The 26120-nt window shown below is 40.7% G+C and overlaps 1 protein-coding gene across 2 annotated transcripts in view; it reads right to left on the reverse strand.

The window, feature by feature from the left end:
* The window catches only part of LOC124802746 (mitogen-activated protein kinase 15-like), a 202165-nt gene that overhangs the window by 46231 nt on the left and 129814 nt on the right, over nt 1-26120 (reverse strand). For both annotated transcript variants that reach the window (XM_047263729.1, XM_047263730.1), the window contains 3 exons: nt 8546-8738; nt 4534-4674; nt 1701-1882 (listed from right to left, as the gene is read on the reverse strand). In XM_047263729.1, coding sequence (XP_047119685.1) covers nt 1701-1882; nt 4534-4674; nt 8546-8738 — 516 coding nt within the window. The remainder of the gene's footprint in view (nt 1-1700; nt 1883-4533; nt 4675-8545; nt 8739-26120) is intronic.

Below are 26120 nucleotides of genomic sequence, written 5' to 3' on the forward strand. Positions count from 1 at the left end.
TCCCAAGTGGTTAGGTCCAGCAAATGTGGTGGCTACAATCCTTTGCCGACAGTCCTTTCTTCTACAAATCTTTGATGAGATATTTACTTCACATGTCTAGCTGCAATGACTTTCATACCGATAATACAAAACATAGTCACAACAGCTTTGAAACAATAGATGACAACTGGTAGATAACAATGATCAGTCTAGTACTCAGTACTCTAGTACTTTTAGTGCCACCCTGTAGTAACACGACTGTGATATCTGGGTACTGAATTTCTGATTCTATAAATATAAATAATATCAGAATATATGGTCCCCATGAGAGATAGCTGAAATGTTTCAAAATCCTTTAAAAAAGAAACTGAAAGACAATTGGAACACTACTTTCATAAAAAGCAATGTTAACACATGAAAATTTAAGTTGAGGAAACAAAAAGCTTTCAATCAGAAGCTAGCAATCACGTACCAATTTAGTGCTTGCTGTTGATACTTGACTTTTAATGAGCAGTGAATTACACAGAATTATATCACACATTCCTGAATATAGTCATAATTTGTCAATCATTTCAATTGACAGTGATTTAGCTTTCTGGGCTGTGAGTATACTAAACAGTTCAAACAAAAATAGAAGCTTGCAATGAATGGAAATACTAGTAGTATTACTCTTACACTATATATATGTGTGTGATGCTGTTGCCAAAAGTTTCTTCATTAAAACAATATTCCTCCAAATCAAGCTCCATAGAACCACATGTATATTAAAATATCTCTTACCATTACTAATAACAGCGCCCAGTGTAATTTTTACTTTACTTTGTGGTTCCTGTAATTCCCTTTCACCCCCATATCTGCCCACCTGCTCCTCACCCCACTTTCTGTCGATCTCCTCCTCACCACCTCTCTGCCAATTTTCTCCTCCAAACTCGCTAGCCCATCTCTTCTGCCCTCCCGTCACTGTCCATCTCCTTATCTCCCCCCCCCCCCTTTCAGCCCATCTCCTCTTCCATCCCCTCTTTCTGCCCATTTCCATCCCCCCCCCTCTCTCTATCTGCCCAATTCTGCTCTCCTCCCCCCCCCTGCCAACTGTCCATCTCGTCCTCTCCCCTATACCTCTGTCCATATGCTCAACCCCCCTCTCTGCCCATCTACTCCTCCTCAACAGTCTGTCCATCACATCCTGCTCCTACTCTCTCCCTACTCCCTATCCATCCCCTCCTGTATCCATTTCAACCATCCCCCAGTCATGTCCTTGCACATCTGTAGTCACTGGAAAACAGATTTAGCAAAAAATACCAATACTAGTACAACATAATATGCTTGTCACACAGGGCAGTCTACACATCTGTGGTTGGAAACTGTTTCTTGCTCCTGATGTGTAGGCTGCCCCACAAAGCAAGTCAATAAGGTAGGCTGATACTATTCACACACAATACATTCATCAAACAGGGCAGCCTTCGCAACAGGAGCTGAAAAAAAATGTGTTTCTCCATATATCCACTCCACTGGAGGTAGGAGGTTATAAACCTCACAAATGTGATACTTGAGAAATTTGCTGTTTGAGTGCTAAGTTTGGCAGAAATTGACCCAGAGTTTTGGGAGGTGATCCCGGACATATATTCACATGTATATACATACATACTACATACATACATACATACAGGCATAAATACATGCTTACAGTCTACTATTGTACATACATAATAAAAAAGACTCACTTCTCTGTAAATGGTCAACAGCTCTGGGGATTTTATGTGATGTTGCTGGCAAAGCTGTTGCTGATATAGTGCCAACTGCACTGTTATGCCCATTATATCGGAAGCCCAGTGTCCCACCATAATTAGTCACCAGAGGCCGCTGCAGAATGCCAGGAGCAGAATAGCACTGACATAATAATGGCCTGAAACAGTTACAACCAAACCAGCCTAAAGTTCTGAAAGAGTGCTTAATCACAGGCACAGTTATGTTTGCATTTGATATGGCAGCGTAAACTGAACAGCAGATGGCATCTTACCTCGAATAAAAAGATCAAAGTCCTCGTGATGTGACTTCCTTATTTTAGTGATTTTGAAGTTGTAATGAGATACTCATACAGTACTCAAGTAATTGTTTTTGGTTTCTAAATTCATGTTGTGATACAATGACATTAAAGAAAATCTTTGAATAAGGCTTTCCAGTCTGTTGTGTGACTGCTGGTTGGTGGTACCCTTTCTAATTTTTTGTTTATTGTCAATATTTCAGCAATCATGGCCAAGAAAACCATCACAGCATTGATAACAGTGGAGATATTCTTTTTCTTCCAGTTTAAGGTTCTCTTTGTATTACACCAACTAACAACAGATCACTATTTGGTTCTGTAGTTAATTTTTTTTCCCCACAGGATTAGGATTCAACATTCCATCCTTCACTCAGAATGAGGTGAAGAAAGCAGTGGAGACTGCATCCTGATAAGATTCCGTCACAAAGTTTCTGGCCACTTATTACTCAGCTGTGGTATAGCTGAGATATTACACAGGAATCACCATTGTACGTACCGAACTTGCTTCACCCACCACCACCACCAGTGACCTTATGGTACTCGCCACTTTTCCACTCAATTACCCATGGCTGCCCACCCTCACAAGCACATACTAACATACTAGGAACAGTCTTGGGACAAGGTGTCAACATATGTTTTAGTCAAGGCTGAAAGCAGATGGCTGGCCAGTTACTGTACCAAGTTTTAGACATAATTGTCAACAATCAGCATTCCACTGACATCTGCTGTACATCCGTCACAACTAATGTCCATACAGCAAACCTCTGAAATAGTAGTTGAACATCTGGAAAACAACAGGAGCTGGGTATAAGTGGAACCATTACTGACCACTACATCACTTCTGGCAACAACATCAGTGGGACCTTACCAGCACTGAAGTTCTACCACTACAAAACACAAATCAAACATACCCAGCACTTACATGTGTTCTCCAGCTCCCAGCATGCAGTAGTCACTGGTGGAGATCCCAATGGTGACCTGAATCCCTCCCTCTAAAACTCTAATACTGTCCAGGGTACTTCCACCCCAATGAGCCTATTAAAGGCAAGGAAGGATTTAAAATCATTGCCAGGCATCAAAATGGATACAAAGGCTGATGTGGTTGGGAAGGTACCACAAGTGTATAGTACACAACCACAACTTCAGAGTGACCAGAATCAGATCCACTGGTCATCAATCTATGTTATAATACTGCTACACTCCAGGCACTGCCAACACTTAGTGTTAAATATACTATGGATAAATGTTTTCTCACTTGTTCCACTATGCCTATGCCTATAGATTTGGCTCTTTTTTATCAGAGTTTAAAGTTGACAATATTATGAAAAGGATAGATTGCTATTCACCATATAGGAGAGATGTTGAGTCGCAGACAGGCACAACAAGAAGACTACTAAGCATGTAACCTTTAGTAGTCTTTTTGTTGTGCCTGTCTGAGACTTGACATCTTTGCTATTGGCCATTATTCCATTCTGGATCTTTCATTGTTACAGTTTAAAGTTGGGTTGACACAACATGCTACAGTTGTATCTGGATCAGAATAAAAAGTAATTGACAGCTAGTTGTTTACAGCACAGATAAAATAGCAACAATCAGCAATCACAGAATGAGCTTGGTCATGCCTGCTATTCTGTTCACCATTGTCATTTCACTCTGTTGCCACAAGTGTCAGTTGCCACAGTCAGGTGCAGATGACATTGTGATTTGGAACATAACAATTGATTTGTTTACATTGTTTATCTGTATGGTGTATTTGGTTTACACAGCAGAATGTCCCAAACTAGTTGTGAAGGTATGAAAAAAGGTAAGAGAGACTAATATCAACCTGGTAAGCAAACCCTACACTGCACATTAACAGGTAGCATGTGATGTATCCAGAACAGAAATATCCAGCTGCTGCAACCAAATTGTGTGTGCAGATGATTCTGAACTGGCAACATTGCCCTTATTATGCTCTAGCATCAATCACCTTCTTACTTTGATGTAGGTATTAGGGACACAAATTATCTTTGTGCTCCTTAAGACGGGACAGCGCTTTGTATACAACATACTAAAAACCACTACTGTAGGCTATTGTTGCTGCTGCTGCAGTAGTCTTCAGTCCAAAGACTGCTTTGATGCAACTCTTCATTCTAGTCTATCCTATGCAAGTTTCTTCATATCTGGATATCAGTGCTTAAAAAGTGTATATTGCCACCAATATGTGGGCCTGGCATTCAAACAGACACTAAATTACTGCCAGTCAGTTTATTCTGTAATTACTAAAGTGTGTTGTCCTGCTTCTAAAATTTAATACCTTTCTACCCATTCTACCACAGCCATGTCTCCTGTCATTACAATTCAAGTATTTACTGGTATGTTGATTTTAAAGTTCTGATGCACAGTTACAAACAGAGATGGAATCTATTAAACCACTCTGGAATGTAACTCACACAATCAGGGATCTGATTTACAGCAAAACATAAATAACACATAAAGTGTTACGTTACACTTGAGTAGCACAGTAAACCTACCTGGGCCTATCGTGATGTTTCCTTCTATCCATTAATTCATACAATTTGCGTCTGTAGTCATCCACAGAAAGTTTCACATCATCACGGAGAGGTAGTAGAACATTACGTTTCAGTTTCGGTTCTCGATCTTTGTCATGAAACCTAGCAAACCAAAAATTATTTTACTCTCATACTTAAAAAAAAAAAGATGTTTTTGGCTTATTTAATAATCCTCAAATGTTTGAGCAGCAGTTATATGTTTCAAATACATAAAGTAAGTTTTCACAAAAAGTTAAAAAAGCCTATTTCGAATCAACTGTGATATCCACTACCACAACCAAAAGAATAGATGTAACTGCATCCTGAAGAAACTTCCTCATATATAATGCAGCAAAACTAATTTTTCAAAAATTGAGGAATAAACTAAACTGATACCATTTTACCACTACTATAAATTATCTGTAATGTGGATTTTGGGTTTGGTAAGTTGTAAATGCCTGAATATTTACAGAATATGGTTTGCTTTTAAATGAGTAAATGACAAGAAATGATGAAACATAATGAAAAAGTTAAAAAATACAAAGAAAGAACGAAATGCAATGCCCCCATTGTTGACAATGACATCAGAATACAAGCTATGATGTGCTAGAAAATTAGGCATGGCATTTTAATGAAATCATCCAACCATTTGCACTTAAATAACTTGGAGAAATTGCACGAAACATAAAGCTGGATTATCTCACAGATTTTAATAGCATTCTGAATGCGAGTCCAGTTTCCTAGCCACTGTGCCACTTTACATGGTAAGAAGGAGACAGAAAATGTGAGTTGTACTAGTGCTAGAGCAAAGGGAAAGCAACATCAAATACTCATTTGAGAGTTACAGAACACACAAGAATGGATGTGGAAGGAGCTGTGGCCTAAAAACTGAGATGGAAATTCTTTAGTGTTAAGAATGAATTGTTGGTAATGAATAAGTAAAAGCAAATACAAAATCAAAAGAAATTACATGATGTAAATAAAAATGGAAGACATATAAAGGCAAAAAATGGGATAAAACCAATGATACATAAACAGCTTTCATAAGGAAAGAAAGTCACAGTGGTATAAACTTTTCTTGGATTTCAAATAACAATGACCAGCAGTTAATGTGGAAAGAAAATCATTTAAACATATTTTTATTAAATTTTTAAATCTCTATACATGGTGCTATGATTTTGTCTAATTCTGAGATCAACTCTAAAAGATTTTGTCAAATATGTGACTTTAGTTCACCAAATTGGACAAACTGTAACTGATTTTACTAAAAAATTAAGTTTATATTATTAAATGACAAATTATTTTGTCCGGTGTTTTTGACTGTTTTGTGAAAGTAATTTTTATGAAATATTTAAGTTTACATCACTGAAGTGAAAAAAAAACACAAGACGGATATACATGAAAAATTATGATTTTAATCGAAGAGGCAAGTATGTGGTTAGAGTGACAGAGTGGGACTAATCTCTTTATGGAAGATTTGGAGGATAGTGTGCTCTAGTCAATGAAATTAAAACCTATGTGCTTTTGACGATATGTCGGTAACACCTTTGTAACTTGTCCCTATGGCACTGAATCGCTGGATGCATTTTTATAATATCTAAATTCTCCTCAGTCAAATATCAAGTTTATGATGAAGACAGAGAAAAATGGTGAAATACTGTTCCTGGACATGTTGAGAAAAGAGGATGGTATACTGTGTCATGCTGAGTACCATAAACATACACAAGTGGACTTATACTTACAGACCATTAGCTGCCACCATCCTGCACAATGAAGTAGGACACTTAGGGCACTGGTCCATAGAGCATAAGCCTCATCAGATCCAGACAACTTATCCATTTGGCTACGCCACCTCAGTACCATATTCTTACAGAATGGATACTCCAAACAGGAGATTCGCCATGCCTTACACCCAGCACAAGTTACACAAAGTGAGGAGTTGGAAGAAATCAATCGATCAATCAATCAAAGTGAAGAACAAATAGGAATGGTCATCTTGTCATACAATTGTGGTGTTTCTTTGAAAATCAGAAAACTACAGAAGAAATAGTTAAATGTTTCTTCTGTCTACCAATGAAACTCGCAGCACTTTTAAGCTCAGTGAAAGACAATCTTGGTTTTAAAAGGCCTGGTTTCTATAAAATTCCCTACGGCTGCAGGACATTGTACACTGGACTGATTGTTGCACTGTGGAAGATGGATGCACCAAATATTGACAACAAACAAGTCTGGACCAACCAGAGAAATCTGCAATGACCAATCATTGTACTAGTATGGGGCACGATATGAACCACAAAAATATCTTGTCGATGTCTTCATACTGTAACAGTATTCTCAAAGAAGAGGTGGAAATTCACTGTTCAACAAATCTGCTGAACAAACACAGGATACCAGCTTAGGACAGCATGGTATCCAGTTCTGTCTATGTTAAAATCACAGTCCATGTTAAAATTACAGTGATCACAAGGGACATTTGGCAAGGATTGGCACATGCCAGTGCAGACATGTATATCAGCATGTGGCTCCCTAGGTTGGCTGACAGCATTCCATGGACAGTATGACTAACAGCCTTTAGGTGTGTGCCAAAGCTTTGGTTCATCATCCAGCTGGTAACATAGTTGTCTCCTACTAACAAGCACCAAACTTTAGCTATTGGTCACTAAATCTGGCATGTTTATGTCTGTGAGTTTTCTTCTTGGGTTAGCATAAATAGGAGGTTTCAGTCACAGTTCAGCAATGTGTTCACCACACCTAATGACGTCAGTACGTTTCCCTGATGAAATAGACTGAGGACAGAGCGAAGTGGCGCAGTGGTTAGCACACTGGACTCGCATTCGGGAGGACGATGGTTCAATCCCGCATCTGGCCATCCTGATTTAGGTTTCACTAAATCGCTCCAGGCAAATGCCGGGATGGTTCCTTTGAAAGGGCACGGCCGACTTCCTTCCCCATCCTTCCCTAATCAAATAAGACCAATGACCTCGCAGTTTGGTCTCTTCCCCCAAACAACCCAACCAACACCCCCCTCCCCCACCGCTGATGAAATATTGTGGGAATTTCACAACAATGTCCATCATCTCGTCTGAGTATCATTTATACGACAATATTAATGTTTTTCTGAAAAAATTATGAAGTCAAAGGACATGAAAAATGTTAAATCACACTTCTTTGACTCCCTTTTGCAACTGAGAAGATCATTGTCCGCCAGAGATGGTTCCTATTTATCCTGGTGTCTGAGTGACTTACTGACTCTTCCTAATAATCTACCCTTCTTTCCTCTATGAGGAAGTATCTAACAGTTCCAAAAGCTTTTAAATAATTCTACTGGCATTACTTCACATCCTGAAGGTAAGTAATGAAAGTCATTCTGCCTGTTTTTAACTCTGTTTTATTATTACCAAAATCTGTCGTATATCATAGTGCTTGTGTGGTTCATAAAGAGAAATCTTAACACACAATATAGAATAATTTAGTTGAAATTGGGTGTGCAGTATAGTTACTGGACTACAACTATGCCATGTAACTACTTCATGACACCTGAAATCAAGCCTGTAACTCTTACGTCCAGCCGACAACTGTGCAATATAGACAAGTACACTGATTGTAACCCACAGAATATGAATTTAATATGTTATACTTAACTCTTGAGAATGGCTACATACCCAAAACTACTTAGTAGTGAAAAATATAAAATAAAAGGATAGTTTAACCCTGCCAACGAAGTCAACTGGCAGTTTGATAACATTCAAGACACAATATTGAAGTGACAATAGGCATAGATTCACAGAAAACTTTTAATTTTATAAGAGAATTGCACGATAATAATATTAAGTAAACAGTAATAATAGTGATCCTTGGAGCAATAAATCTTTAAAACAGTGGGATTTATATATAATGAAATGGCTATTCCAAAAATTTAATTAGTGGAACATCAACTGCTTCAAGCTATTATTAAATTACTATTGTGCATAAGTTACAAATGATTTGCAAGTACCTTAATACATAAGGATGTTCAAGGGCCTGCTCTGCAGTCAGTCTTTTATCTGGATTGAAAACTATCAGTCTGCAAACAAGATCTACAGCATCTGGGGATGAATTGCTCAACAATTCACGTAAGCTCTTATGTGGCCCTGGAGGTGGTTTCTGAAGAAGTGAACTGCCATAACCAGCAAAAATTGATTTCAAGTCTGCAACAAAAATATTAGCTCAGTTTTAGAAAAAAAGGTGCTCCTGAAGTATAAGGTCACACTCTCTCAGCAGTATAGATGAAATTCATGAATGACAAATCATACTGACAAACAATAATTTTTTACACAGATGACAACATATATACGAAGGACATGATGTGCAGTTATGTTGAAGCATGATATAAGTATAACAGTAATCCAAATTTACATCACACTTTGGTGAAAATGCAGAGAACTAAATTGCAGGTTGAAATTAAAATCATCATTACCTCATACTAAGAAGATATCAAGATATTGCTGCCCAGTAAGTTCCATTGACTTCCGCCTAATAATGACAGACTCTATCATTAGGACATTGCATTTCATTTCATTATTTACTGTGTGATATGTATATATTTCTGATCTGCCACTTTGCTAAGTGTTTGGCACTGTTATACTTCCAAAATAGCTTGTGAAGTACCCACTGCTCCTCAGAACACTTTCCAATTGTTGTATTTCGCATCTGAAGTGTTGTGGCTCACATATTCATCTTCCTCACATTACAAGCATATTAATCATGCCTCGTAGATTAGGCAAAGAAGGACAATGGTAGCTTCCAAAATTCTCAAATACACACATTTATTTACATTGAAAAACAATGATATTTGGGGTGATGTATTCAACTGAATCACAAACACTGATTTGTTACAAAAATAAGTTATACGTCCAAAACACTTTTACCAGTAACTTATGAAAATATGGTTTTGGAAGCATTCAAAAATTCTCTAAATTAGCCTTTTCCTCATGTAACTGTACAATGAAATTACAGAACAATTGTTTTGAATGAGGATAGGTCTACTGTTCTCAAAAATTTTAAAAGAGCATAATTAAGTTTAAGGCTATAATGGATAATAACAGAACAGGTTTATCATGGCACTCACAAATGTATTGTGGTATATTTTGAAATTTTGAACAAATGGGTATAGATGCAATCAATTAAAGAAGTGACACGAATAACAAAATATGCAAACCTAGAACTTCAAATCAGCACACAAATCTTGTATATGCACAAAGGAAAATCCCATAGTTGGCTTTTATATATAAATAAACATGTACATTGCATGGATTTTTTACTTAGCTGTTTCTGTGCACACTTCTACACTGTTGTGCTGAAGAACAACACTGCAGAATGAGTTCATCTTGGTCAAAATTGCTAAAATGTGCTGCACCAACAAAGTACAGCTTCTGCCTGTTGTAGCTAGTGTATAGTTGGTGAATATTCAACATTACCAAAACTTGTTACAATTAATCATGACAAAATTGGCTTCAAAGGTAGCACTTCATCAGTGCAAAGGAATTTAAAAGAGGTTGCTTACAAATATGTTCAAAACAGAGTTTTTAATTGAAAGAAGTGACACAGGTGCAGCACAAACCATATCCCCTATAAATATGCATGAGATAAAAGAAAGAGGTAATTTAACCTCAATGAAACGTAGGTGAACCAGAATCATTCCAGGAATACCCGCTGGAAAATGAGTGACAGTACTGGCAGTTTGAAAGTTCCCATAGCAAAAGGTTCTCGGATAATTATTCTGCATACTAACTCTTCTTCTAATTTTATTCCTCAGAGTAAACTTGTATTTAGGTGTAAGGAAAACAGCACGGCCTACCATTCAGACATGACACTTCCAGTTTCAAGGACTGGCTCACTGAACAATTCTTGCTTCAAAGTTGGTCATTGTAATGTACCATGCCAGTTATCATTTAGCTGTTACAGAGAGAACACCAATTGTGAACACTAGGAAAGCAAATATTGTGCTCTGGCTTAAAAATAAAAGTATTCTGAACAGTATAAACCAGACTTGTGTTGAATTCCTCCAGCTGATTAATATATACAAGTCATGAGACACACCATACAAACTTAACTTCCTTGCACGTGAATGTGCTCACACAGTTCTGAGTGCACTCACGTATCACTGTCAGTACAGCCCAATGGAATTAATTTGGTCACAGGTTAAAGACTATATTGTAGGGAAAAAATCATTCAAGATAGCAGACAGTGAATGGCTCATGCATTAATCAATAGACAACATCCCTCTTTCAGCATGGGTACACTGTGTGTGGCATACTGAAAAGCTTCAAGAAAAAGACTTTGGTAGGGGGGTGAAAATGCATGTAAGCCTTGAACCTACCATCAAAAATTCACCATCAGACTATATTAACATGCAGACTTCGATTTTCTTTAAAAAATGTGTTGGTCAACATATCACTTACATACATAGTCTGTCAGGGTTTGTATCCTATGAAGTATGCAAACCATACAGAGAGGGGACAAAAGTCAAAGGACTCCTCCTAACATTGTGTCGGACCTCCTTTTGCCTGGTATAGTGCAGCAACTCAACTTGGCATAGACTCAACAGGTCGCTGGAAGCTTCTTGAGACACACTACCTCTATAGCTCTCAGTGATCGCAAAAGTGTTGTCGGAGCAGGATATTGGGCATGAACTACTCTCTCGATCACATCACATACACATTCAATGGGCTTCATGTTGCTGATCTGAGTGGGTAAATCGTTCACTTAAAGTGTCCAGAATGTTCTTCAAACCAATCGCAAACACTTGTGGACTGGTGACATGGTGCATTGTCGTTCATAAAAATTCCATAGTTGCTGCAAATGGTCTCCAAGTAGTCAAACATAACCATTTCCAGTTAATGATTGGTTCAATTGGACCAGAGAATCCATTCCATTCTGCGTGAACACAGCCCACACCATTATGTAACCACCACAAGCTTGCACAGTGTCTTGTTGACAACTTGGTTTGATGGCTTTGTGGGGTCTGCAGCACAATCAAACTCTATTATCAGCTCTTAAACACTGAAATCAGGACTCATCCGACCAGGCCACGGTTTTTTTATTCACTTAGGGTCCAACCGATATTGCCATAAGCCCAGGAGAGGCACTGTAGGCAATGTCATGCTGTTACCAAAGGCAATTGCGTCAGTCATCTGCTGCCTTAGTCCATTAATTCCAAATTTCGCCACACTGTCCTAATAGATATGATTGTCGTATATCCAACATTGATTTATGCAGTTATTACATATGGTGTTGCTTGCCTCTTAGCACTGACAACTCTACACAAATTCTGCTGCTCTTGGTTGTTAAGTGAAGACTATCAGCTGCTGCACTTTCCATCATGAGAGGTTCCTGGAATGTTGTATTCTCAAGACACTCTTGAAGCTGTGGATCTCAGAATAGGTGATTTCTGAAATGGAATATCCCATGCATCTAGCTCCAACTATCATTCTACATTCAAAGTCTGTTAATTCTCGTCGTGCAGTCATAATCACATCGGAGACTTTTCACATTACTCACCTGAGTGGAATTGACAGCTCTGCCAATGCACTGTCCTTTTATACCTTGTGTATGCAATACTACCACCATCTGTATATGTGCATAATGCTATTCCATGACTTTTGTCACCCGAGTGCAATGTTCAACTTATTGCCCAAGCAGATATCAATATTGATAATATTCTTCTCGGGTATGCAGCCGGATCATAACGTCTTCATGACACAATATTTCCACGGTCCAACTGGCCGCCATCTTCAGGTGAGAGTGCTGGTGCACAATCTTGCCGGAACTGACTTCCCAGCGCAAGCGGCAGCCCCTATATAGGCCGCAGAAGACCCACAACGCTTGCGCGAGAAGGTGCCGTAGCTGCCCTCTAGCGCTGTAAACATGCCGCGCCGCCAGTGGTGGAAAGAGGCGAAATCGAGATATCGCTATCAAAAATAAAAGAAAAAAATTTTTATTCCGACGATTGAAAGACAGACCATTGTTTTTTAATGTCAGAAAACACCGGGTCCCAAGTCTTACTTAAAAGACAACCCTTGTCTCTATTAATAAGATTGTCAGATAAACGAATCTCTATGGATTCTTTTAAAACACAGTCTCAATAGCGAGATGCAGGGGCAACCATTTGTGTCACACCATATAGCATTCTGTGTCCCTCGGTGAGACAGTGCTCCGCCACTGCGGATTTCTCAGGTTGAAGCAGCCGTGTGTGCCGCTGATGCTCAACACATCGGTCCTGAATGGTCCGGATTGTCCGACCAATATAAGCCTTCCCACGGTGGCAAGGGATCTTGTACACACCGGGCTTCCTCAAACCCAAGTCATCCTTAACAGAGCCAACAAGCACTCTAATCTTGGCTGGCAGACGAAAAATACTTTTGATGTGATATCTTTTTAGAATTCTTCCTATCTTCGAGGAAATGCTCCCAGCAAAAGGCACAAAAGCCACCGATTTGCAGGTAACTTCTGGTGGTTCAGGCAATGGTCCAAACTGGAAAGCACGACGGATCTGTTTATCTGTATAGCCATTGTTGTGTTCAAGCAAAATGGCTATACAGATAAACAGATCCGTCGTGCTTTCCAGTTTGGACCATTGCCTGAACCACCAGAAGTTACCTGCAAATCGGTGGCTTTTGTGCCTTTTGCTGGGAGCATTTCCTCGAAGATAGGAAGAATTCTAAAAAGATATCACATCAAAAGTATTTTTCGTCTGCCAGCCAAGATTAGAGTGCTTGTTGGCTCTGTTAAGGATGACTTGGGTTTGAGGAAGCCCGGTGTGTACAAGATCCCTTGCCACCGTGGGAAGGCTTATATTGGTCGGACAATCCGGACCATTCAGGACCGATGTGTTGAGCATCAGCGGCACACACGGCTGCTTCAACCTGAGAAATCCGCAGTGGCGGAGCACTGTCTCACCGAGGGACACAGAATGCTATATGATGTGACACAAATGGTTGCCCCTGCATCTCGCTATTGAGACTGTGTTTTAAAAGAATCCATAGAGATTCATTTATCTGACAATCTTATTAATAGAGACAAGGGTTGTCTTTTAAGTAAGACTTGGGACCCGGTGTTTTCTGACATTAAAAAACAATGGTCTGTCTTTCAATCGTCGGAATAAAAATTTTTTTCTTTTATTTTTGATAGCGATATCTCGATTTCGCCTCTTTCCACCACTGGCGGCGCGGCATGTTTACAGCGCTAGAGGGCAGCTACGGCACCTTCTCGCGCAAGCGTTGTGGGTCTTCTGCGGCCTATATAGGGGCTGCCGCTTGCGCTGGGAAGTCAGTTCCGGCAAGATTGTGCACCAGCACTCTCACCTGAAGATGGCGGCCAGTTGGACCGCGGAAATATTGTGTCATGAAGACATAATGATCCGGCTGCATACCCAAGAAGAATATTATCAATTATTAGGCCGGGAAAGCCTTCGTAGTCAGATATCAATATTTTTCCAGCATGTTGTATGCTCTAATAACTCACATGGATGTGACCAGATAAATTCATCAAAAACTCTGTGGTATTTTGATTAAATAAACCCTGTTATTTTCTAGGCACGAATAAGAAAACACCTCAAAATGACAAGGAGGGTTATCAGTCAAGATATCAGTGGTTTTCAACGTTATCAGTTACCATTCCCTCCAGTTTTTCACAGAAGGTGCTTGTTCAGTGCATCATAAATGCGGTCTCTCACTGTAATGTCTAACAAGTTAGTTTATAGTTGTAATGTCCATTAACAGCAAAAAATATAACAACATACTGACCATTTACACAAGCCTGCAATAGTCTTTGCTACCAGTAATTCTTTTGATGCACAGTGGTTTACACTTAACTACTGAAAAACACATTCACACACATGCATTATACACATCTTTAAAAGTTCTATGGAGTAGAATCAGTTGTCTTGCAAATATAATTATTTCAGTTTTTGTTTGAAGTTAATTTTGTTGTCTATTACATTGCAAATCAAAATAAATGTCAATTATTATAACCAATTCTGATGCCTCTGTTATTAGACAACTGTCATTGGGAAAAACTGTACTTGATGTCTTATAAATCTGTGCCAGCTGTTCTTACCTTTTGACATCACATTAGCTATAGCTGTGGAGCAGTAGCCTCAATATTGTTAAGATGTGAAGCAGCTATTCCTGCCTTCCAACATCACACGACTATAGCTGTAGAGCAGTGGTTACAATGTTGTCACGATGCTAAAGTAAGATTTATTTCATGCAGACGATGGATCAAAACCAGTTTTAAATTTATTAGTTCTCCTTTGAATGTATCACAAAGTGTACCTGACTGTCATCCTCAGCAACACAGGTCGGCAACACAGAGTTCGTATGCCTGCTCTCTGCCACCACACATGTGCAGACCACATCCTTTCCATGCTTCCCTATCAGTATGCCTCTATGTGCGAAAGTACCTTCCTATGTGATGTGGGTTACAGTGGAGCATGAGTGGCCTATACTCTTAGTTGACAATTCACATTATGTGTACATATACTGAGTATGTATTTTTTCACTAACAGGGTCAGTTTGGCATTTACTTCAGTGGAAACAAGGACTAGCCACTGATTTTGTACAATCAGGACAACGATAACTGGCCAATCAAATCTCCAATGGGTCTCCCACCACTTCACCACCTTCCAGGTACTTAATCCAGAGCAATAGAATGCTGGTTTTCTTGCTTGGAATGTAAGTATGCTTTAAATGAGGCCAAAAAACAAACAGCATTGAGTCATCAAAAAATAAATACAAAAAAGCATGGACTATAATAAATTCAGTGGCCAAAAGCAAGCAGAAAGTTGAAGCAGAAATTTCAGCAGATGAATTTAATAACTTCTGCATAAAATCTGGTAACAAAATTAGGGAAAACATTGGGAGGCCGCAAGAAATTGTAGCTGATCTCATTAAATATCATAATGTAGACTACACCCTGAAAGATAAAATCCTTTTAACAGAGGTCACACCAGATGTTGTTTTAACTATTGTAAATAATTTTAGGCCCTCTGACAGTGAAGACATATGTGGTATTTCTTGTAATATGTTAAAAAAGATAATTGGGCCCATAGTATATCCTCTTTCTAAATGTATAAACAGATGTCTAATTGAAGGAGTATTCCCAGACGTATTAAAATTATCCAGGGTAGTGCCCATTTACAAGAAAGGAGACAAAAATTGCCCATATAGCTATCGCCCAATATATCTGACACCTATTTTATCTAAAGTTTTGGAATCCAACATCAACTCCCAGTTGTGTCATTCTCTGACATGTAATTGCAATACAATTTAGCTTTAGAAAGGGCAAATCCACAGTCCATGCCATTGACTCCCTGATTAAAAAAGTGCTTAATGATTATGAAGGAAAAAATTTTACTCAGGCTACCTTTTGTGCTCTTAGCAAAGCCTTCAATTGCGTGGAGCATATTTCACTCCTCAACAAACTAGTTTATTACGGAATCACAAACAGTGAAGTTGACAACATTTTCGAATCTTTTCTCAGCAACCACAAACAAATTGTTTGTATTGGTAAACAGAGATAACAGCTAGCTGAAGTTAAGTGTGGTGTGCCACAAGGCTCAGTATTAGGACCCCTGCTATTTATCCTAATGACAAATGATATACCGTTTTACATAAATACTCACTCCATTCTCTATGCAGATGATACCACTTTTTTCAATATCAGCTCAGACATGGATATGCTCCAAACTGTGGCAAATGACACAATATCACAAGCATCAGTCTGGTTTCGAGCTAATGGGATCCTACTTAATGAGAGTAAAACTCAAAAGATTGTATTTAGTTTAAGAGATCTCCCAGTAGCAGGCTTCATGGATAGTGTTAAGTTCTTAGGTATTGTTATAGATAGTAAATTGACTTGGAAGTCACATATTAAATAAATTAGTGCAAGGCTGTCTAGAGTGGGGTATTTGTTAAGGAATTTAAAAAAACCATGTACCTGCAGCCTATGTAAGATCGGCCTACTTTGCTTTTTTTCGAAGCATTATATCTTATGGGCTTTCAATATGGGGCAATAGCTCACACCTTCAGTACATTTTGGTACTTCAGAAGAAAGTAATTCGAATTATCACAAACAGTGATAAACAGGGCCACTGCAAACCACTGTTTATCAACTTAAAAATATTAACTGTTATAAACATATATATTTACACTGCCCGACTGCATATAAAGAGCAACTTATCAGAATACCAGTGTAGAAGAGAGGTACACTCTCATGGAACCAGAAATAGTAGCCATCTTGACATACCTTACTACAGATTATCCAAGTCATTGAACAGCTACGAATTGGTGGGTATGAAGATGTTTAATAAACTGTCACTAGAATGGGTAGAAGCTCCATTTGATTTATTTAAAGACAAATTATTCAGTTGGTTAACTGCAAATCCTTGCTACTCACTTCAGGAATTTTATGACTGTAAAATATCATAGTGGTACCCGTTTGGAGAGTACAGCATAATTTCTTTAACTGAGTAATTTATGATGCAATTTTTCTCTTATTATTTGATTTTAAATACTGCATTTTATGGAAAACCAATAGTGACATATTGATCTTCAACCCATGTATATATGCTGTATAACTTGTATATATGTAACTTGACTTGTCAATTGCTGTAATAGTTAAGCGACAATAAAATTTCACTCACTTCAGTTCAATTCAATTCAATTCTTGGACAAACTCTGAACAATTGTAGTTGCTTTATACGTTGTCATGTCTGGTAAAACCTATAACATTACCATCTGATCTCTTGTATACAATACTGGAAGATTATTACAGTCAGCAGTGCCATACGGTTTCAGAGAGCTCAATGTCAGAACAAGCACTCATCTACAATTATGTTTACACTACTTATACATATATTACTTACATCGCTACCTTACAATGATTCAGTAGAAAGTGCACTTATTAAAGACATTCTGACTCGTCACACTCAAGATAAACATGCCCATCAAGAAGCAATGAATCTAACTACTCAAATACTTGGCCAACTGCTGTTCATCACATGAGCTCTTGAAGAGTCGTATTGAGCTCACTGTTTCCTGTAAAAATCTATGGATGAAACTCTGCTTAGGACCTTCTCATTTGACAGGATTCAAATCTGGGCATCAGTTTCAAGAGGTGCTTCCATTTTTTCCACCCAGCAATACAAATACAATATATCTCAATGTTCAGCAAACATCACTTTAGAATTCATGATTGAAGACACTGCTGATATCAGCAGTTTCTGATGATGATCCACAACTTTTATCCAAGTACTTATACAACTTCAATTTCCCTAATGAACAGGATGTTGTATCATGTATCAATACCACCCCACAGGTGTCATAGCTAAGGAGTTGCTAGTTCCCATTAGGCACCAATAGTGACCACGTGGGATCTGGCGGACCCAATGGTGCACACACAATGAGTTGCAGCTCCAGCAGCTCCATACAATGAGCACTCTCTGCTGCCGCAATATATGACAGCCAGCAGCAGCTGCTCAGCCCACTTGCACTTGGAGCCTCATTGCTATTACACCATCATTCATGTTTAGTACAGTGAGCCTCATCCTGGTTGAAACTGGTATAGCTGCACTGTGTTTCTAGCTGCATTATTTGTAATGAGACTTCATACGCTTGGAGAAATACAAGTTAAGTTATGCTTCTGTCTGTTGCATTAACTTGTTCACTAATCATTTCTGCTCCTGTCCAGCTTTCTCACGATGGCAGTTGCTACACCACTATGCAGTACACCACTCCTTACCTTTGTGTATGAAGTCACACACAACACAGGAAGAGGGGATGATACAAACCTTGAAAATTCAGATGCTCAAAGCAACAAGGGCACAGCCACAGAAATGAGATTAACAATGTTTCTCAATACTTACTGCATGGACTTTATTCACCACCACAACCAACTCTGTCCTCAACAATACTCATACCGACATATGCATGAGAGGTCTGGAAATGATAGGAAGAGAGGAGAGCAGAATCCAAGCCAGTAAAACGAAATCCTAAGAAGTATGTTAAGGAAAACAAGGAGAGACTGTGTGAGAAATGAGAGCAGAAAAGTTGAATGATAGAACTAAGACAGTAGGTTAAAATGGTTTGGACATGTACAGTAAAGAGAATGGTAGAGGGAAGAATACCAAAATGAATTATGGAGGCCAAGTCTGATAGCAAGACGAAGATTCAAGAGCAAGATGTATTGACCAGATTAAGACCACTTTAAGAAGGGGGAATCTGGACTGGAGAAAAACAGTTGTAGAACAAGAAGAATAGTGGAAGTGGAGAAGTGCCATAAATGTCCCAATGCAGCCTGATGCTGGATAAATGAGAAACAAAAACAATGAAGAGTATGAAGTTTATTGAAGGAAATAGGTTCGTCACAATACTTCACAGCCACCAGCTCCAAGCCCCACAACGCAGAAGCACCAGGAAGACCTGATGGATGCTTTCACAGGTTCACTAGTATCTCATGGGCACCTTAATCTGAGCACAGCAAGATAGCCATTACTCTAGCTGGGTTCCAGTAGTGACCTTCAGCCAGAAAGGTCACACCATGTGTATTATCACAACTAAAGTTGTGGACTTTATTCACCACCACACCCAACATTGTCCTCAACAAGTGTTTTCTCGGGTTGGATGACCTCAATGTGTTGTACAGTCAGCAACACATCACTATTGATGCCACCTCTCTATACACCAACATCCTTTAAGCTCATGGCCTTGCTGCCATTGAACACTACCTCTCCCAATGTACTTCTTACTTCATATACGAGGGCAGTTCAATAAGTAATGCAACACTTTTTTTTCTAAAACAGGGGTTGTTTTATTCAGCATTGAAATACACCAGGTTATTCCCCAATCTTTTAGCTACACAACACTATTTTTCAACGTAATTTCCATTCAATGCTACGGCCTTACGCCACCTTGAAATGAGGGCCTGTATGCCTGCACGGTACCATTCCACTGGTCGATGTCGGAGCCAACGTCGTACTGCATCAATAACTTCTTCATCATCCGCGTAGTGCCTCCCACGGATTGCGTCCTTCATTGGGCCAAACATATGGAAATCCGACGGTGCGAGATCGGGGCTGTAGGGTGCATGAGGAAGAACAGTCCACTGAAGTTTTGTGAGCTCCTCTCAGGTGCGAAGACTTGTGTGAGGTCTTGCGTTGTCATGAAGAAGGAGAAGTTCGTTCAGATTTTTGTGTCTACGAACACGCTGAAGTCGTTTCTTCAATTTCTGAAGAGTAGCACAATACACTTCAGAGTTGATCGTTTGACCATGGGGAAGGACATCGAACAGAATAACCCCTTCAGTGTCCCAGAAGACTGTAACCATGACTTTACCGGCTGAGGGTATGGCTTTAAACTTTTTCTTGGTAGGGGAGTGGGTGTGGCGCCACTCCATTGATTGCCGTTTTGTTTCAGGTTCGAAGTGATGAACCCATGTTTCATCGCCTGTAACAATCTTTGACAAGAAATTGTCACCCTCAGCCACATGACGAGCAAGCAATTCCGCACAGATGGTTCTCCTTTGCTCTTTATGGTGTTCGGTTAGACAACGAGGGACCCAGTGGGAACAAACCTTTGAATATCCCAACTGGTGAACAATTGTGACAGCACTACCAACAGAGATGTCAAGTTGAGCACTGAGTTGTTTGATGGTGATCCGTCGATCATCTCGAACGAGTGTGTTCGCACGCTCCGCCATTGCAGGAGTCACAGCTGTGCACGGCCGGCCCGCACGCGGGAGATCAGACAGTCTTGCTTGACCTTGCGGCGATGATGACACACGCTTTGCCCAATGACTCACCATGCTTTTGTCCACTGCCAGATCACCGTAGACATTCTGCAAGCGCCTATGAATATCTGAGATGCCCTGGTTTTCCGCCAAAAGAAACTCGATCACTGCCCGTTGTTTGCAACGCACATCTGTTACAGACGCCATTTTAACAGCTCCGTACAGCGCTGCCACCTGTCGGAAGTCAATGAAACTATACGAGACGAAGCGGGAATGTTTGAAAATATTCCACAAGAAATTTCCGGTTTTTTCAACCAAAATTGGCCGAGAAAAAAAATGTGTTGCGTTACTTATTGAACTGCCCTCGTTCATTACCTCATTACTTATGCACCTTACCGACTATATCCTGTTACACAATAACTTTTCCTGTGAAGGGAAAGTATGCTGTGGAATCAATGGCACAGTCACGGGCACCCGCATGGCACTCTCGTATGTCAGCTTGTTTATGGGTCATCTGTAGGAAACTTTCCTAGTTTCCTGTTCATTGACTTCCGTGGGAGTCAGCACAGACACAAACAAGGAAGGAGAGAAGTTGTGATGGCCAGTGGCAGGAATCCAAAATGATCTGTACATAACACTTTAAGATTAATTGAACACATTATTCTAAAAAGAAAAGAAACTTAACCTCTTGTGCCTCCTACATGCAATTACAGTCATCCACTATTACTACTCACAGAATGCAGGCTAAGTGTTGTCTTCCTATTACTCAGTGCTGATGCTCTCGAAGTTTGCGACCAAACCAGGCCAACCAGTGATGGGGGACTAATTAAATCAGTGTTGACAGGTGGTGTGTGTCTTCCTGGAGGTGTGGCACTGCCCGCTCTTTCCATTGATGTGTGGATGAATGCCTTCCTGATGGCATTTTGTGGCGCTACACTGGCCAGTGTGCAGTCGATGATTTAGGAATACATACTTCCCAAAACTCCCAACCTCTAGCCTGATTCAGATTCACTGATTGTATCTTCATGATCTGGACTCAGGACCAAGACAACCTATCCTCATTTCTTCACAACCTCAACCCTTCTCTCCCATTCACTTCACCTGATCCTATTCCACCCAATGCGCCACCTTCCTGGATATTGACCTCAACATCTCTGATGGCTCTAGCCACACTACTGCCCATATTAAATCCACTAACTACCAACAGTACTTGCATTTTGACAGATGTCATTTCTTCCACACCAAGAAATCACTCTCATACAACCTGGTCACCTGTGGGTGACACATTTGCTGTGGTGACAACTACCCCCCACCCCAACCTCAAACCTAGCCCACAAACAGATTTCCCATAACATGTCATCAAACATTACCAGTCTTTCCATCGTGACCAAAAATCAGCTACAAAGAAGCTTTATCTCATCACCCTGGACTGAAACAACTGAACCAATTCTTCATCAGTTCATTCATTATTATCTATCTCCATGCCCTGAAATGAGGGACACCTTACCCAATATCTTCGACACCTTTCCTAAAGTATGTTCCATTCCCAACTCAACACACACAGTATCCAACCACTTGTCACAGGGGTCATATCCCTGTAGAAAACCAAGATGCAAGACATGCCCACTCCATCCACCCAGCAGTTCCTACTCCAGTCTGGTCACAGATTTATCCTACACTATCAGAGGCCAGGTCATCCGTGAAAGCAACCTTGTCATATACCAACTCTGCTGCAAACACTAGACAGATTTTTATGTCAGTGTGACAACCAACCAGCTGTCCACTAGCCCGTGACAACCAACCAGCTGTCCACTAGCATGAATGGCCATTGTCAAACTCTTGCCAAGAACAATTGACCACCCAGTGGCACAACATACAGCTGAGTATAACATGCTCAATTTCAATGACTTCATCACAATCTAGGCTCTCTGGATACTTCCCTCCACCACCAGCTTCTCTGCACATGGATGTTACCCTTGTAACACATCCTTCACTTCCATAAGTGTGCTGGCCTGGCCTAAATCTCCAGTAACCCAGTGTCCCACATCCTGTATCCAACAGTTTCCCCTTCCTCCATCCTATCACTTCTGCTAGTCTTTCTATGTTTTGGATTTAAGGTTCATGAAACAGGGCACAGCATTCAACCTGAAGGTGTGCCATCTTAAAGACTCTCTGTGACATATTTGTTCAAATTTTCTCACTAGTTTGAAGGAAAACAATCGATTTCAAAGCTCACATCACTTGCAAGGTGAAAGAGACTGATCCACTCACGAAGGCATGTAAATGTCTATTCCTCACAGTTAATGGGCCACTCCTCTGGTAGTTGGCATCTTGGCATGTTAGACTGTGGTGGTTTCAAAGTAACATTCAAAGCAAAGGCAGCATTGTAAATTTATCCCTTACAAACCCCATATGCACCCTCTGCAAAATTAGACAACAGCACTTTATTCAGTAAAGTTTACATCACAAAGGTATATTTTCAAATCCCCTTGTATGCAGCATCATAGCTGTTGCTAAATATGTCATATGGCCTATACCATTATAACTGCTACCACCACCACCACCTAAAAATGGATCCCTACCTTATAATCCTACCTGCTGACAAAGGCTTCACTACTGTTGTTTTAAACTGCGGTGATTACCCGGCAGAAGGGCTCCACCAGCTGTCAGACTCATCCACCCACAAGCCCTGTTACAGTGACCTCATTCCAGAAATTCAGCAGGATCTCCTGTCTTTCTTCAAATACTTAGGCCCATCCCATAAGCTCTCTTCTCACCCCTACCACTCCCTGCACTCCCATCTTCTACATGCTTCCTAAAGTCCATAAACCTTTGCAGGACACCCCACTGTGGCTGGTTACTGTGCCCCCTCTGAGAGAATCTCTGCTCTCGTAGACCAACACTTTCAGCTTATTACTTGCAACCTACCCTCTGATACAAAAGATACCAACCATTTTCTCCACTAACTCTCCACAATTCCTGTTCCTTTACAACATGGCGACCTGCTCACTACTATCGATGCCACCTCCCTTTAAACTAACATCCCTAATGTCCATAGGCTTACTGCTATTGAACACTACCTTTCCCAACACCCAAAAGATTCCAGACCAACAACTTCCTTCCTAGTCACCATGACAATTAGATCCTCATCCACAATTACTTCTCCTTTGAAGGCATTAACCACAAAGAAAGTTGGGGTACCGCTATAGGCATTGCATAGCTCTATCCTATACCAGCCTAATCATGGGCCATCTAGAGGAATCCTTTCCAAACACCCAGAATCCCAAATCCCTCATCAGGTTCAGATTCATTAATGACTTCTTTGTGATCTGTATTGAGGGTGATGATACCCTATCCTCATTACTTCAGAACCTGAACAGTTTCTCCCCCAATTCACTTCACCTGATCTTATTCAATCTAACAAGCCACCTTCCTAGATGTTGACCTCCACCTCAAAGATAGCTACATCAGTATCCCCGTCCATATCAAACCTACTAATCACCAGTAATATCTCCACTTTGACAGCTGCCACTCATTCCTTACTAAGAAGTCCCTTCCATACACAGTGTAGCCACCTGTGGCCATCATATCTGTAGTGACAAGTTGTACCTCTCGAAATATACTGAGGATCTCTCTGAGGTCTTCACAGACTGTAATTATCCTCCAAACCTTGTACAAAAACAGGTCTCCCATGCCTTATCTCTCCAGTCACCCACCATCTCCTGAAGTCCCACCATCCAGCCACAGAGGAGCATTCCCCTCACGACTCAGTATCACCCAGGACTAGAGCAATTAAATCACATTCTCCACTAGGGTTTCGAATTCCTCTTGCTGTGCCCTGAAATGAGAAATGTCCTACCCAATATCCTTCCCACCCCTCCCACAGTGGTATTCCACCATCCACCAAACCTACACAATATCCTTGTCCATCCCTATACAACCCCTGCTCCCAATTCCTTGCCTCATCCCTCAAATCTCTGTAACAGACGTAGATCCAATACCTGTCCCATACATCATCCTCCCACCACCACCTACGCCAGTCTGGTCACAAGCATCACCTACCCCATCAAAGGCAGGGCTACCTGTGAAACAGGTCTTGTGATCTGAAAGTTGAGCTGCAACCACTGTGCTGCATTCTACATGAGTATGACAACCATCAGGTTGCCTGGCCACATGAATGACCACCAACAAGAAGCAGCTGGACTACCCTGTTGCTGATCAAGCCACTCAACACAAAGTTCTTCATTTCAATGACTGCTTTACAGATTGTGCCATCTGGACCCTTCTTACAAACACTAGCATTTTTTAATTGTGCTGGTGGGAACTTTCCTTGCAATATATCCTACGTTCCTGTAACCCTCCTGGCCTCAACGTTGTTTAGTCATTGTCCTTACCCATCTAGCCCCTTTCCTGTTCCCATTACAGCAATACACAGCCCTCTATTCTACCATCCCACTTACTTCTCACCTTTTCTGCTACCCCCTCTTCCCTCTACCCCTGCCCTCAGTCTAACCTCCTGACTGCACCTAGCTGCCCTACCCTCTCTCCATCTCATCCCTGTATGCTCCCACAAACAGCACTTTACCATCCCTCACCCATAACCTGCTATCCCCCCACCCCTGCCCAGCCTCCTCCTCACCCCCACCACCCCATTGCCTCTTCCTACATGCGCTGCTGCTTGCAGCTGGCATCAGCTGCCAGTGACTGTGGTTGTGCATGTGAGAGCTGCGATTGTTTGTGTGTGTGTGTGTGTGTGTGTGTGTGTGTGTGTGTGTGTTGTCTATTTTCAATGATTGTCTTGTCAGCCAAAAGCTCGCTTCCTGACAACGTTTTTGCTGTGTCTCTCTGCAACCCAGCATGCCCACTATAAGGTGAGTAGCAACTATCCTTTTCATAATATTTTTATAGCTGCTTACCTTGTGGTATCTCTTCAGTCCCTGACATATTGCAGTGTTTTATGGATCACTTGTTCAAGATATTCTCAATTGTGCCTCATTATTTAATGACATTTTGTCACAAGTGCAACCCCGGACGATCACCTTCACAATGATGAGATTTTGTTCCAGAGGTTTGTGGAAAATTGACTCAAATCCAACCCACACAAGTGAATTTTCGTAAAACCATCCCTAACCTATTTTGGATTCAAACTTTGGCAATTGGACTTGAAACATTTAAGAACTACCTTGTGGCTGTTACCTGTAAGGAAATGACGCCCTCTGTGGTTTTCTAGCAACTTACAGGGCTATCCAGACTGAAGACTGCAATGCAGTGAAATAGCTTTATGGTCTCCCATCTTTGCACTCTCTCGGATACACTTCACCACCGCCAGCACACATCTTCACCAAGGCCTCTCCCTTTGAGGTGGGCACCTTGGTGTGGGCCTGGCAGTTCTGGTACCACCTAACCCAGATCCATGAGATAATCTTCATTTGCTACAGGTCCATGATGTATACTGTGGCCTCTGCCCATAGATTTTGCAGCACAATTGAAATCAATTTTGACTCCACCACCATGGTCAGCAGCCAACAGCTTCTCTGCCCCAGTGGACCCTCTGGTCTCATGATGACTTATGTATCTCCCATAGAGCCTCAGCATTCCAAAGCGATGCCCATGCACTTCGACCTGTCACTTTTCCCAGAGACAACTCCTTCATACCACGCACTGCCTGCATCTTTTCCCCCAGCAGTCATGCTGGGTGGGGGAAGGAGACAGCGGGGGATGATATAGTGGCACCGCCTACAGTGACCATAGAAACCAAACAGCTCTCATGTCATTACCGAAAAATTCTGTGGTGCCATTACTCA

Source organism: Schistocerca piceifrons, chromosome 6 (assembly GCF_021461385.2).
Source record: "Schistocerca piceifrons isolate TAMUIC-IGC-003096 chromosome 6, iqSchPice1.1, whole genome shotgun sequence".
NCBI classification, from domain to species: Eukaryota; Metazoa; Arthropoda; class Insecta; order Orthoptera; family Acrididae; genus Schistocerca; species Schistocerca piceifrons.